The 13,750-nt window shown below is 36.5% G+C and overlaps 1 protein-coding gene across 10 annotated transcripts in view; it reads right to left on the bottom strand.

Moving 5' to 3' along the window:
* Positions 1-13,750, bottom strand: part of PCNX1 (pecanex 1) — an 88,023-nt gene that overhangs the window by 49,699 nt on the left and 24,574 nt on the right. For 4 of the 10 annotated variants that reach the window (XM_063398689.1, XM_063398687.1, XM_063398696.1 and 1 more), the window contains 2 exons: positions 6,743-6,875; positions 2,013-2,197 (listed from right to left, as the gene is read on the bottom strand). The exons of 3 other annotated variants lie outside the window; for them this stretch is intronic. In XM_063398689.1, the coding sequence (XP_063254759.1) occupies positions 2,013-2,197; positions 6,743-6,875 (318 nt within the window). The remainder of the gene's footprint in view (positions 1-2,012; positions 2,198-6,742; positions 6,876-13,750) is intronic. 3 more of the 10 variants (XM_063398692.1, XM_063398691.1, XM_063398688.1) reach the window with 2 other exon arrangements.

Genomic DNA, 13,750 nt, shown 5'->3' on the forward strand with positions numbered 1-13,750 from the left:
AAACAAACTAACCACATACCACTTATAAGGACAGATACTTTCTTGTCAGGCCTGATTAAGGAATCACACGCACAAAAGCTTGCACCATTTTGCCAACTTTTTGGCAAAAAAACCATTTTACTCTTAACAAAAGATAGTACCTGTTACACAAAACCTGCTACATAGACTGGAAAACTTTATTTTCCTAAAATAACACAAGAAGATTCTGCTATTCTGTAACAGCTCCCTTCTCTCAAAGGATTCTAAACTAGATGCTCAGAGTTTCAAAACAGGAAGCAAATCCCTATTATACATCAGATTTTGTTCTAGCAGATCCCAGAAGTTTTGTGCCTCCCAAAGACAACGTGATGTCCCATATAATTGTAAATACATCACGGGTAAAGTTTCAGAAGGATTAAGTCATACAAATTTCTGAAGACTCCAATGCACACAAAGTACAATGAATATTGCCTTTTTAGAGAGCCTGAATGCCTCATTGTATTTTATATATTATCTATTTTGCTTTCTGCTAGAGCTAATAATATAAGCTCTTAAATAACGTAGACCTATTTTCCATATTAAATGACAAATTCTACAGAAAGCAACTCTATTATTTTGAGTAAAATGAACCAAATTCTTCAAATAAAAAATGGCAGCCTCAAGAATATAGCTCAGCATTAACCTTGGACAGATATGACCAGTATAACAATTGCAGTTATTTTCAAATATATTTTTTTCAAATAAGAAATGATCCAAATTAAAGAAAATGGGTTTTGTGTGACAAGTTGTCATAGTTGAGAGACATATACAAGCACTGAGATTGGAACAATAACACTTCTATCTAGAAAAAAGTAAAGCAGCAGAATATACAACAAAAATTATTAAATAACTAGATCATGTGTATTTATTATCTGTAGTTAAGTTTTATAAAACATCTCTGAGTACATCAAGGTGGTTTTCAGTTTTGCTTATATTCCATTTTCCTTTATACTGCAGCTAGATGATGCAGAAGAAGAAAGTCTCAGTCAAGTTCACATTTCAAGGGTTACCACAGACTGACAGCTCATGGAGTCTTCCCCTCTAGCAGGGTAAGATGACACGTCACTTATCTTTTAGTACTAGAGTACAGAAAGGTCTGAAACAAATGTTTTGTCATTGTTCTGATCAACCCTGTACTTTTAGGTCATTACAGCTGACAGCTGCTCAAAATTCCATCACTAATAATTGTCAGTGCTCAAGATGTCCATTTTAATAATTCAGGGGAAGAGTTACATATTAATGATGAAGTCCTAAGTAATTCAGGCCCTGTATAGATAGCTGCAAAGATCCCTGCCAGGAATTTTTCCAAACCTGCCCTGGCACTATGTGGAAGATCAGTCATTTATTAAGACCACCTTAATCTCCTCCTAGCAATTTTATTAGCAGCAGAGGAGTTAATTAAGAAGTTAATAATAAAGAATACCACATTAAATGGACCATGAAGAACTAAGAAGGCACTATAAAGTTCCATAAAATGATGACATTTGATATACAAAAGAGTTCAGGATTCACATCCAATACCAAGGTCCTAAATTAAGGCGTACATTAGAAGCCAAGCATTCATTTACATCAATATTTCTTTTTTGAAGAGCAGCTAAACAACCCATCTAAAAAAGGTAAGATCAAGAATTCCTAGGAGCCATAACAAGTTGGTTTTTTTCAGGAACCAGAAGATCTGCCCAAGTCTCCATCTCTGCTCAACTGCCTGCAGGACCACAGGAAAGCTTTATTACTTGTGTTATGTTGTTCCAATCCTGAAAACTCTCACACCATCATTACTTGTATCTATGCCTCCCTATTTCCCCTCATGCATTTGCTAGAGGAAGTGCCTGGAAAGGTGATTGACAAAGGCAATGAGTTGATGAGCACTATGGCCTTCCTAGAAACACACCTACTCAGAAACAAAGCCCAGGTTAGCTGCTTTTCACTGCATTACCAATAAAGCTGCCGTATTAAAACTTCCATGTCACCAAGGTTACATAAGGCCTGCATACCAAGTTCATCGTGCAAACTGCTACCGCCTACAGCAGATGCAGTGGCATGTGATGCTTCTAAGTGGACACTCCCATTTCTCACCAGCAAGGAGGCGCTAGCGCCGGGCACAGCTGCCTGGGAAGGGGGGCGGGACTGCACTCTGACCTGGGAGGAGCACTGCTGGCCTTGTTGACCATCTTCAAGGCTACGAGAAAACATGCATTGGGGACACATTACCAGGAAGAAGTGAAAAAAAGCCAGAAGTGAAGCAAAACAAGATCTTTCAGTTTAAAGAGGAAAACTTTTTTTTTTCTAAAAAAAAGGAGCATAGTAGCATTAAGCAGCCAACCCTTTAACTTAGGGCTAAAGTAACCCCTAAGTTCTGTGTAACAGTATTCAGGCCCTAGTTATATTCAGTAATCTAGAGATAATGTTCCTGTCAACTTCTTACAAGTAGTATTGCTTTTTAAGATCCCCCCACATCACCCAAGAGGTATACTCTTCCAAGTCCCAATTTGTGGGTGCAAAAGCAAACTACTGCAGGTTAGTTTAACTACAGACTAACCTGAGGTATCACCTATATTTACACTGACTATTCCTGTCATCTCACAATAGTTGGGGTCCTTTTTGCTTATTTAAATATGACCTGATCAGCTGTTCAGGTTTTTTTTTTTTTTAATAGTCAGAGACATCACCTTTCTTATTATTAGTTCACACTACCTAGAAAACTTCTTTAAGCTTTGTTAATAGGCATAGGTTAACATAGACATTGTAGATAACTGAATATGTGTGGATTCAGAATTATTTCACACATATTAAGACTCTCTATAGAAACTTATTAATCGGCAAAAGTTAAAGTTAATTCTGAAGTTATTTTAAAGTTAGAGCAAAAACTTCATTACTTGCCAAAACACGGGTTTTAAACAACCTGGCTTTCAGAGAAATTTGTACATTTATAGCCATGAGCAGACAATGTTTGAAAATGTTAATTCTTCTCTTCACAGACTTCCATTGCAAAATTACTTTATAAAGCTATCTACCAAAGTTAGTTTTTTTAATAGCTCGTTTAATATTAGGTATGACAAAGTGTCAGAGTACACGATATTTACAGTTGATATCATACCATCTTAGCAAGAGCAGTGATTTTATTATCCTTCATTTTGTGGATTTAAAGAAGTTACATTATACATTAGTTGAGGCATTATCTTAGATAAAAGATTTTGTATTTTAAAGACTAGAAAATAGCTTAAACACTCTTCTGAAAAATAATATGTATCAGCCATTGCTTTCAACACTTCACTGTTTACAGCATGATGCTAGAGTTGGCAAAGGAGGCAACTAAAAAAAAAGATCTTACTAAGAGTTGAAGGGTTATATCTGATGTACTTGCTTTTAACAGTATTTTCTACATCATCTACTTTTCAGTTCTTTTGTTAGAGCATCACTGGAAAACAAAATATGGATATAAGAATAGGTGTTAAGAAAAGCTCATGCAAAATAACGCAGACATGCACACAGCTCAGGAAGAAAAGAACTGCAATTCATTATTTATTATGTTCTAACATTTTAATCTGAAATTCAAATTCAGTGTTTTGCTGCAGTACACAAGGCTTTCAGTGAGCTATACAGCAACAAAAGCCCTAGGGAAGTCCACAGATGTGCCAACCTTCACTGCCCTCCTTAAGCAACACCAAACCAACGCTAAACAATACTGCTTTCCCATAAACAGCAGGGACATCTCAAGAGATATTTACACAGCTGTCTTCTGAACAGTTATCCACATCTGTCACAATTTTTAAAAAAATCACACCAAAAAATCAATGTTAATGAATTACACAGATATGCAAAAAATGTTTATTCTCTGCCTGATTATTGTAAGAATAAAAGTCTACTTCATACAGTCACTTACACACATGCATACATCATTGACTACACGGGATGCTACTTAACACTTATTTTTGAAGTGCCCAAAACACTACTGACATTTAGACAGGACAAAAGCAGGTGTGGACAGTGTTTTATGATACATTTTGGGTTTGTTTTTTTAGGTTACCAGGCAAAATAATCTTGTGTCTAATTTAGCATCAAACCAGCAGAATTTACTAGACCAGGTTTGACTTCATTGCCAAAGACACACATATATAATGCCATTGTCTCTTTTACTAAATATTTCACAGAGGAAGTGAAAAGTAATTGCAATCATGGATAGGAAATTAAAAAAGAAATCAGGTTTAACTCAACAGGTCTTAGGGAACATTCCCCCAACATCCAATATTATGACAGAGTTAGAAGCTTAGAGATTAAAGTTTTGCTGGTAAGAACAAGAAACATATAACATCAGGACAACTAAAGATTATTAAATCTAATACTCTCAGAAGTTTAATATCTGAAGTCATGGATTAGCAATATCAGACACTAGACTGAGGCAGCTCACCAACAGCATACAGCACTGATGTCAGTACAACCGCAGCAATATTTTGAAAACTTCTTAGTGGTAACTGGCTAAAAATGTCTCTATATTTCTTCACATTTGCTCCTTAGGCATGATTTTTTTTAAATCTTCTTAAGGGTTTTCTTCTTCCAGTAATATAGAACTTACACTAAAATTAAGCTACCCATGTAAAGGGAAGGGTTTTTGGGGTTTTTTTTTTTGACTGTTTCCTTAGAAATTAGAACATGAATGCATATTTTCTTCATATATATTCCACACTTGATAGTTCAAATGGAATATAGTTCAAATGGATAGTTCAAACAAATATGAAAGCACTTTGGTATTTGGTTGGACTAAGGCAATTTAATTCCACTCCAAGGGACAGTCATTTAGCATCACAAGAAGTACTTTGAGTAAATTAACCTAAATATTCAATTCTGAGTATGTTTAAATATAAAGTACTTTTGATCATGTATGTCATTATGTTACAGAAAGTACAGTGAGCAGTTTTGGGTGGTTTTTTTAAAAATTTAGAAGAGAACAAATTTAGGTAACAGATGTTTAGAAGAAATACAAGGGTATTAATAGTATTTAATCTGCTTTTTTACCCTTGAACATCTTGTCTGATGAAAGAGTTACTCCCACTTCAAGAAGTGAAATTCATGATTCAGAAAGCTCACAAAGTTACTTCATAGTCTCTCACTGAAGTCAAGCTTAAGCCATGGGAACCTTAATGACTGCACTAGCATGTGGAAATGAGGCAGCTGTCAACCCCAGGTTAAAACAGAGTCCTTTATTTTTCCTACTTTATACCTACAAGAAAGAAAACACTGTTTTCTAACTAATACACGGTTAAGGAGCTTTCATTAGTCTGCACAGCCTCTTATGCTACAATACACAAAGTTGCACTACCCTCCTTTATAATAAAAAAAATAAAGTAAAAACTCAGAGGCAAGTGAAGGCAACCAGGTAAAGCAAAAGTGATCAGAAAGAATACAAAGTTTTATCATGCTTCACTATATAAATCACTAGCTTGAACATCCTCCATTCAGCAAGACCAAAAGCTTAGAAAAGAAAAATCTGAAATTACACGATCACTACTTCATACTGCACCAGCCACTAAAAACCACATCTAACTAGTTTCAGTCCTTAATATGACAGAAGTCAATCCTTCACCTGTTAGATTTCTAGGTATCATTCTTGCACTCTCCCTGCCTGAGAAAAATATGCAAATGTAGTCCTCAAATATTTCAGTGGTGTGACAAAGGTAACAATTCCTTTGCCATCCTCTATTGTAAGGTATTTTCTTTTTATTTATTCAGTTTCTACAGCTTTTCCTAGTTCAAAAAATTACAAAAATATTCCCAAACCACAAAACCAGTTTAACATACAAAGGAAGATCATTAAGAATATGCAACATATGCAATTACTCCTACATATTGATCACGTAACCAACGGAAAAATTACTTCAATACTGATAGGGGACTGCTCTTTCTTCTACAGGCCATGTTCTCCTCACCAGATTCTCAATACCATAAGTAACCAAGAAATTGAAAGACTTAAAACACAAGTTTAAAAACTTGTAGTGGCTGCTGTTTGTACTGTTCAGGGTGATTGATCAAACAGAGCTGTTGTATGTAACAAAACACCAGGCTCAGTATTGTTAACAAACAGGCCAGTAAAGGTTTGGGACTCCTGAAATACATGTACGTAGTACATTTTAAACATTGCCAAGGAATGCAAGTGCCACACAATTGGATTTAATACTAAGCAGTACTGGATATTCTCTTCATTATTTCCCTTTGGCTGTAAAAAGCTGCAAGATCTTCATAAAGATCTTCTGTATTTTAGATTTGGAGTCTGTATGTATTTAGCTCTTTATAGTGTTCTGTCATTTTGCTCATCACAATCTACAAATGTGAAAAGTGATCACAGTACTAGTCCCTAATGCTTACATTCTTCAAGAAAAGAAAACAAAAATAGGGAGTGCTGATACTATTTTCTTGGGTTTCTCTTGTTGATTGAAAGTTTCTAAAATTTTTGATAAAAACCACTGAGGCTAAATTTGTTAGCATTAGTTAATTTTTTTATCAATCTGAAAACAGCTATAACATGTTAGAGACTGACTATCCTGACCATTTTTAAATAGTGCCACATATACATGCACAATTCAACAAGCCCACAGTGACATGCAGTGACAGCTCAAGGAGGTTATGGTGGGGAAGGAAGTAAAAAGTGCTTTTCTGGCAACACTGGTGGGTGTGGGGAAGTGGTCTGCTGCATGCATGCTAAATATGGTGGAACATTTAGATACCCTACCTGAGGGGTGATCCGATGAGCAATGTAGGAGGGGTAGGGTTACTCCCTGCATTGTGCCGGCGTCGTACTGCCTGACGCCTAAATGTGCTGCGTTCACGGCGAAATGTGACAGTCTCCTCGCTGGCTTGTGCTGCTGCATCAAGACAGACTTTAGGTCAAATAAGAACCCATCCTAGTTGCGTACACAGTAACTTAAGACTCCTTTCTTCCCTCTGACCCTCCCCAAGTTAATGAACTTGACTCTCAACAACAAAAGTAACTAACTGCCCTAACTGTTCAAACAAGCTGCCTCAAGACAGGAGCACAACACACAGTTATTAGCAAAAATCTGGATGACTGGGGGAGTGTTCTTGAATACACAGCTTTTTTCACCCCCAGATCCAAATAGCCAGGTTGCTAGAGAAGCTGGATATCCCAAATCTTTTCCATTTACACACGGCAGGAAGAGACACCTGATCTCACCCTTTATCTCATTGAACAGATAATTAAGAAGAAACCTGAAGGACAACCTAGCAAAGTTGTCTACCACTTCTCACCAGAATGTTCTCAATTTTATAACTTCTGCCAAATAGGTAGGGTTGAGCTTAACCTCAGCACAACTCTTTCATGGGACAAAACAAAAGTAGCTTTTTTCTCTCATAAGCATCAAGGGATATATGTTGCTCCTTCTAGACTAGCTACAACACAATTTACAGAGGCAGGAGATTGAGAATAAGTGAGACAATAACTTCTTTTTAAGGACTGATGGTTTTGTTATTTCAATTCCCCAAACAAAAGGTTTGGTTCATTTATAAGGCAACATCGTAAAAAAAAAAAAAATTGTATGTACTCAAGGGATTAAAATATTTATCCACACATTATCCCCCAAAAGCCACCTGTGCTCCTTAAACCCTACAATCTGAACAGTTTCATATTTGGACTGCTTCATGGTGTGTCTACAATCTGAGAAGTCTTCCTCCTGAGCCAAGGAAGCTCCTAGCCAATTTGAATGCAGAGCACTAAAGAGCTCAAATGAATGGGCCGCAGAGAAAATAGGGTTTGGCGGCATGTGGAGGAGAAAAAACATAGCATGAAGTCAGTGCAAGAGGAGAATCATAACCTTGACAGAGAAGTCACAACTTGATGGCCAAGAAGCCTGGTGTTACTAGACTGGGAAAACCATGAATTGTGTCCAACAAACAAAAAACAAACCCCCCTCTTCCCCCCGCCCCCCCCAAATACCCATCAGAGAGCAATGGCAGGAACACTGCAGGCTGAGCAGCCCATATGCACTGCAGCACACTTCAAGTTACAACGCTGCTGTCATTGAGCTTTCAACGCTTTACCAGCAAAAATTCTAATGCTGTTCTACAAAGAACAGCAACCTATAGCAACCTACTGCTGTTGTGTACCACTGCCATAGCTCAAGCAATAAAGGCTTAAAAAAGAGTTTAATTCACCCATGAACCACAGGTTACCACATGAATTCTGTATCTGAAACTACAATTTATACTTTGCTTTAAAACAAAAGAAGCTACATAAAGAGCTATACTTTAACACATACACTTGAACACCAACATTCAAGTTACAATCATTTCACTTCCAAAACTACAGAATTTAAGGGCAAGCCTAATTCAGTCCTTTCCTATATTTTCAGGAGTCAGTGGTTTGCTTGTTCTCTCTATTCCTCCACAAGTGTTGTTACAATTCTAAGCATCAATAGATTATACTACCTTTTCAGGGTATTTCATCAGGAATTCAGTATGTTGCCCCTGTAGTTTAATATACAGCTTCATTTTAATACAGTGCCTAATTTCTTTAAGCATTTCTTTGCAGCTCTCATACTTGAAGTACAAAGCAAGTGAACCACACTAAACAAGACAGACTGAGTCCTGACACATGAGGTCAAAACCACACAATAATTTTGGATGACAATTTCTAAAGCTCATTTTTTCTAGGATACACATCAGCATATAAAAATTCATGTTTACAACACAGCTTCCACTGAGTTCATATGCAAAAGTAATTCGGGTAATCAGACCATAGTTAAGCACCATGAAATAAGAAAGAGTGACTAGTCTTAAGTGAAATGTAAATATCTGAATTACCATTAAAATGGTAAACATCAGCATTACATCTTAATTACCACTTGCAACTACTTAACAAAAGCAGCATTCTAGTTCAATTCTTTAAGATAGCATACTTGACACTGATAGATATCTGTTTTCCTTTAGCAAACATCATAGTCTTCAATAACTGAAGCAGAGACTATGAAAACACAATATGTCCTTCCCATAGAGCTCAAATTTATCGCTAAAGGAAGTCTCAAGAACTAACAGAGGCAGTGTCCTGTGAGGAAACTAGATACACAAACATGCTTCAAGACAAGAAACAAAGAAAATTAAAAAACCTAATTTGTGCTTCGGGATTAAATTCAAAGCTGTGCAGGCAAACAGCTTTGGCATTTCCTAACCTTTTATTTCATTTTAACTTTTAAAAGTCAAAGTAGACTTTGGTGTAGCTTTCTACCTGTTTTACCACAAGATTCTTGATTTGTCATCTTGAAACTTTTGTTCAATGCACATCTTTTATACTCATTCTTCCTGAATGCAGGTGGTGACATTCAGGGTCACTACAAAAGTCTACAAGTTCTTTTGAAAAGACTGCAGGGCTTTTCAGACCAACAAGCGTGAAGTTTGCCAACGCTGTGCAACATTACAAGAAGCTACATGTAGAAAACATGACTGAAGAAGTTAAAAAAAAAGTTAAAAAAAAGCTGAGCAGAGAGTATTAGCATCAAGTGTGCCAAGCCAAACTGAGCAAAGTTTGCTCTTGGTTGTAAAGGAAAACCAGAGAGGCTGTGGTTTTGTTTTGTTTACTGTATTGGCCCGTTGGGTTTGCTCAGTCTTGGGGAGGTCTTTTTGGTGAGTTTTTGTTTTTAGCATTATATCACAGAAGACATACAATTTAAAATATATACATACCAGTATGGAAAGCTCTTTATGGTAAATTGTATTATTTGTGTTCCTACAGGCCTTTAATGAGAAGGAGCAAGACAACTGCTTGTGAGTTCACCAGGAGAAAATAAGACAAAATTCCTAACTTACTCTATTCCATGATCTGAGAGCACTTTCATAATGTTTTATTATATATAACCTTTCTTTAATATTTATGAAGTCACATACACTTCTCCAATACTGCTACTTACAACAACTTATCCTAGTCTCCAGAAACATAAGATCCAACATCTACAGCCATGTAGAAAATCTAGATGTAACAGGAAGAGATAACACAGGTAATACTTCCAAAGTTCCTGCTTACTTCAGTGTAATCAGTAGAGGAAGACAAGCTTTTCAGCTTCAGAATGTTTGTTAAAAGGTGCTCTATGTTTTTTTATTCATAATTCTATGCTGAATCACTACACTTAGTATCAAGAAATTCAAGTACTTTCCCTGCATGCTGTCATATGAATGTGAGTCCCCAGCATAATCTATTCTCAAGAACACAAAAATCATGTTTGAAGTTCAAGGTGTACAAATTACAAATACAAACCTACATCCCAGAGATCAATAAAGTAAGAAGTGGAGACCTAGTGACAACTTTGTAGCAAACATAACCCATCACATGCCTATTCCCAAATATAATACTACTATTTTCAAAGAAGAAATAATGACATCTGTATCTGTTAATGAATACATGTGTGCATGTACAATTGCATTAAAATTAACTTGTTTAACAATTCTGATTGGAAAAGAGCTAAATTAGCAGTTACACACTTAAAACATCATGAGGATATCATTTTGTCATCAGACACTTGGAATGACACTTTATATTGAGCCTTTTTATGCTCACCTCTGCAGTTTTACTAAGTTTTAAAGAGAACCCAAGACTCAGTTTTACACTAGAACTATACAACTGTTGTATAACACACCTAACTTTAAGAAACAAAGTACAAATATTTTTCTTTGAACAGGAACATTTATATAAAAACAAGCCAAAACATTTGTAACATCTCCCTGCACCTATTTAACACTTCTTTTAAACAAAACTTAGAAGACAGAAGCTTAAGAACCACAACATAAAAAAGCAGAACTGCCAAAATTTTATTGCATCAATAAGACCACTTCGTTTTGCTACAAACAAATGCTAAACCCAGTGCCTCAGATAGTTTCTAAAATACAGAAAAATTCATCATAAGAAGATTCCTGGAAGCTGCGGTATGAAACTAATACAAAGGTGAAGCATGTGGAAAACCATGAAGTTCTTAGAATAAAAATTACAATCAGTCTAACTAGAAAGCAAGCAAGAAAAAACCAAGCACAGCAGAAAGTCTCCCTCACCCTTGTCAGGAAAAAAAACCCCAAAAAACAAAAACAAACAAATAAACCCCCCTCCAAAAAAAAACAACACCCCCCCCCCCAAAAAAAAAAAAATCCAGAAAACCACCACACCCCAAAAAGGAAAAACCACAGCTAAAAAACCCAACTGCCCTCCTCCCATCACTTAAAGCCTAGGTGGTTTTTAACATTAGTCAGGTTAAGCATGGTTAAAAGTGCTCATGGAACCTGAATGATGCTTGGATGTGCCCTTTCTCACCCTATGGATTTTCAGTGACCAGTTACTAGGCCTACACAAGAGCTGGAATAAGTAGTTTACAGCTCATGCACTCACACAAGCAATAAAATCTGCAAATGCAAATAAGCAATGAAATTCTTCAAAGACAGAACATAGGTGTCCAAAGAAAATAGCTGAAATGTTGTTCTTCTGTACTGAGCATCTATACATCTATATCTCATTTGTGTTCAAAACCTGAGATGTACTTCACATGCAGTTATGGGTTAGCAGTACCATTTGCCTCATGGCTGAGGCATTTATTGTTTATTTTCACATGCCCTAACACTATATTAAAAACCATACTTGAAAGATACCTGAGTAGAAAGAAGCAGTCTGTTCAGTCCATATCTTCAGTATGCAGTTGTTAATCACCATATTATTATGCACCCTAATAAAACCTACAGTTGCAGGGATTACTTATACTTCTCTGATTAAAAATCAAAATATTGGCTCAGTGTATTATAACTTACTGTGGATATTAAATGAAAAATATCACCAATGACTATTTCAGAAGAACAGATGTGGGCAAAGGAGAAACAACGAAGAACAGAGTGGCATCTCCAAGTCACAAACTTTTGCTAGAAAATAGTGCAGAAGAAAACAGCACATAATTCAGGAAAGAAAGTAAAGCTCAAGACTTCAAGGTTGTGGTTGCATTTATAAAAAAGAAAAAAAAAGTCTGAAACTAGTCTGAAGAAATATTTATAATTATGTCCAAACAGTCACTACAACAACCTGAGAAGCAAAAGACTATCAAGGAGGGAACAAAGCAGGACAATAGAACCTCTGTTTTAAACTCTGAACCAAACATTTTTACAGACCAGCTGGACAGTAAAATTTTTATACTAAGGCCAAAGATAAAACTAGGAGTCTTAGTTATTCTACTTCACTGCACTTCTTACTTGAATTATTCCACTTTTAAAAACATTAGGCTACTCACATAGACCTCTTGAACATAATGCTGACATACTTTGGGTCAAAGAATTAAAGCTAAACCCCATCTGATGCTCTGCCCAATACAGACCCTACATCCCAGGGTTCAGGTATTAATAGCTAGTATTATGCCCATGCAGCAGACAAACGCTCATGATTGACAATCTTTATTAAAGTTAGTTCTGATTTTGTGTTTAGATTTATTCACCTTAAGGAAAAGATGCTGTAGATCTTCAGAACACAGCATTTCCAGCATGTGGCATACTATGTTAGCATATCATACACAGAAAGTCATGTTTGCATTACAGTGCCTTAACTAAAACACCAAAAATTAATTAGTGGCCAACTTCAAGACATGACTGAGTTTTATTTCACAGCTACATCTTGCAGCAATCTGAGCAGTTCTATCACAGCTGATAGAGCTTCTAGAACTTTCTTGCTTAGATGCATACCAATTAACCCAGGTACATCTACAAGCCAGCATGTAGATGGTTATCCAACTCCTATAAAAATTCCTGTTCAACTCCTGTTCAAGATGAATACTTAGCAAACACATGAACAACTCATGTCAACAAAATGGAACCATCTTCCCAAATCAAGCAAAAGTTATCTAACGAAAGCCTCTGTATTATCCAATAAATACCAGAAAGGAGACAAAACACAGGATTGAGTCCCCAAAAACGGTACTAAAATTGTGCATTACTAGGAACTGGTTAAGAGATGCAAGACTCATTCCAAGTTTTATTTCATTGGTAAGTTCCAAAACTGCAGAAATTCCACAGCAGCCTCATATATGATTCCTAACATCTTTAAGTGTTTAAAGGTAGCAATCTGATCTCTACTGAGATGACAAGATATCCAACATCAGAGGGAATTCGGTAAAACTCAAGCTGCACACACAAAAGCTGTGACAGTAAAATGCTTACAGAAGAGAGCCCTTTCTACTGCTGATCTGCTTACCTGGGTCCAGTTACAGCAGGGTTCTGCTGAACACATGAATAGAGACAGCCAACATACATGCAACCCAATCACAGGAACTACACACATTTTTCAGTTTATACCATTCCTAAACTTTAATTTCTCATGCAAAGCTGTTTGGTTTAGTAGTTCGAGAATGAACTGGCAGACGCATCAGAAGCCCCATCCTTTGTAATTACATTCACTCTGTCTGCAGGAAAATGTAGCAAAAACTGAAGCCATCAGAAGCATGGAACAGCTCCATGCAGGAGGCACGTTTTGCAAAATCGAGTCATGACACAGACCATGTGCAACATCAGCATAGTAGGAAAAAAGTAATATATCACTAGCAGCTGGGATGACCCTTGGCTGAGTAACGAAGAACTGAATTGCAGTAATTGCAGGCAGACATGCTAAGCGTGTATGTACAAATACACACAGACTGAAGAGGTGAACAGGTTTCCATGTGTTACATGAAACACAAGACAAATCCAAACTCACAAAGCCCTATTTTGCCTGCCTGTA

The sequence above is a fragment of the Prinia subflava genome, chromosome 5 (assembly GCF_021018805.1).
Source record: "Prinia subflava isolate CZ2003 ecotype Zambia chromosome 5, Cam_Psub_1.2, whole genome shotgun sequence".
Lineage (NCBI taxonomy): Eukaryota > Metazoa > Chordata > Aves > Passeriformes > Cisticolidae > Prinia > Prinia subflava.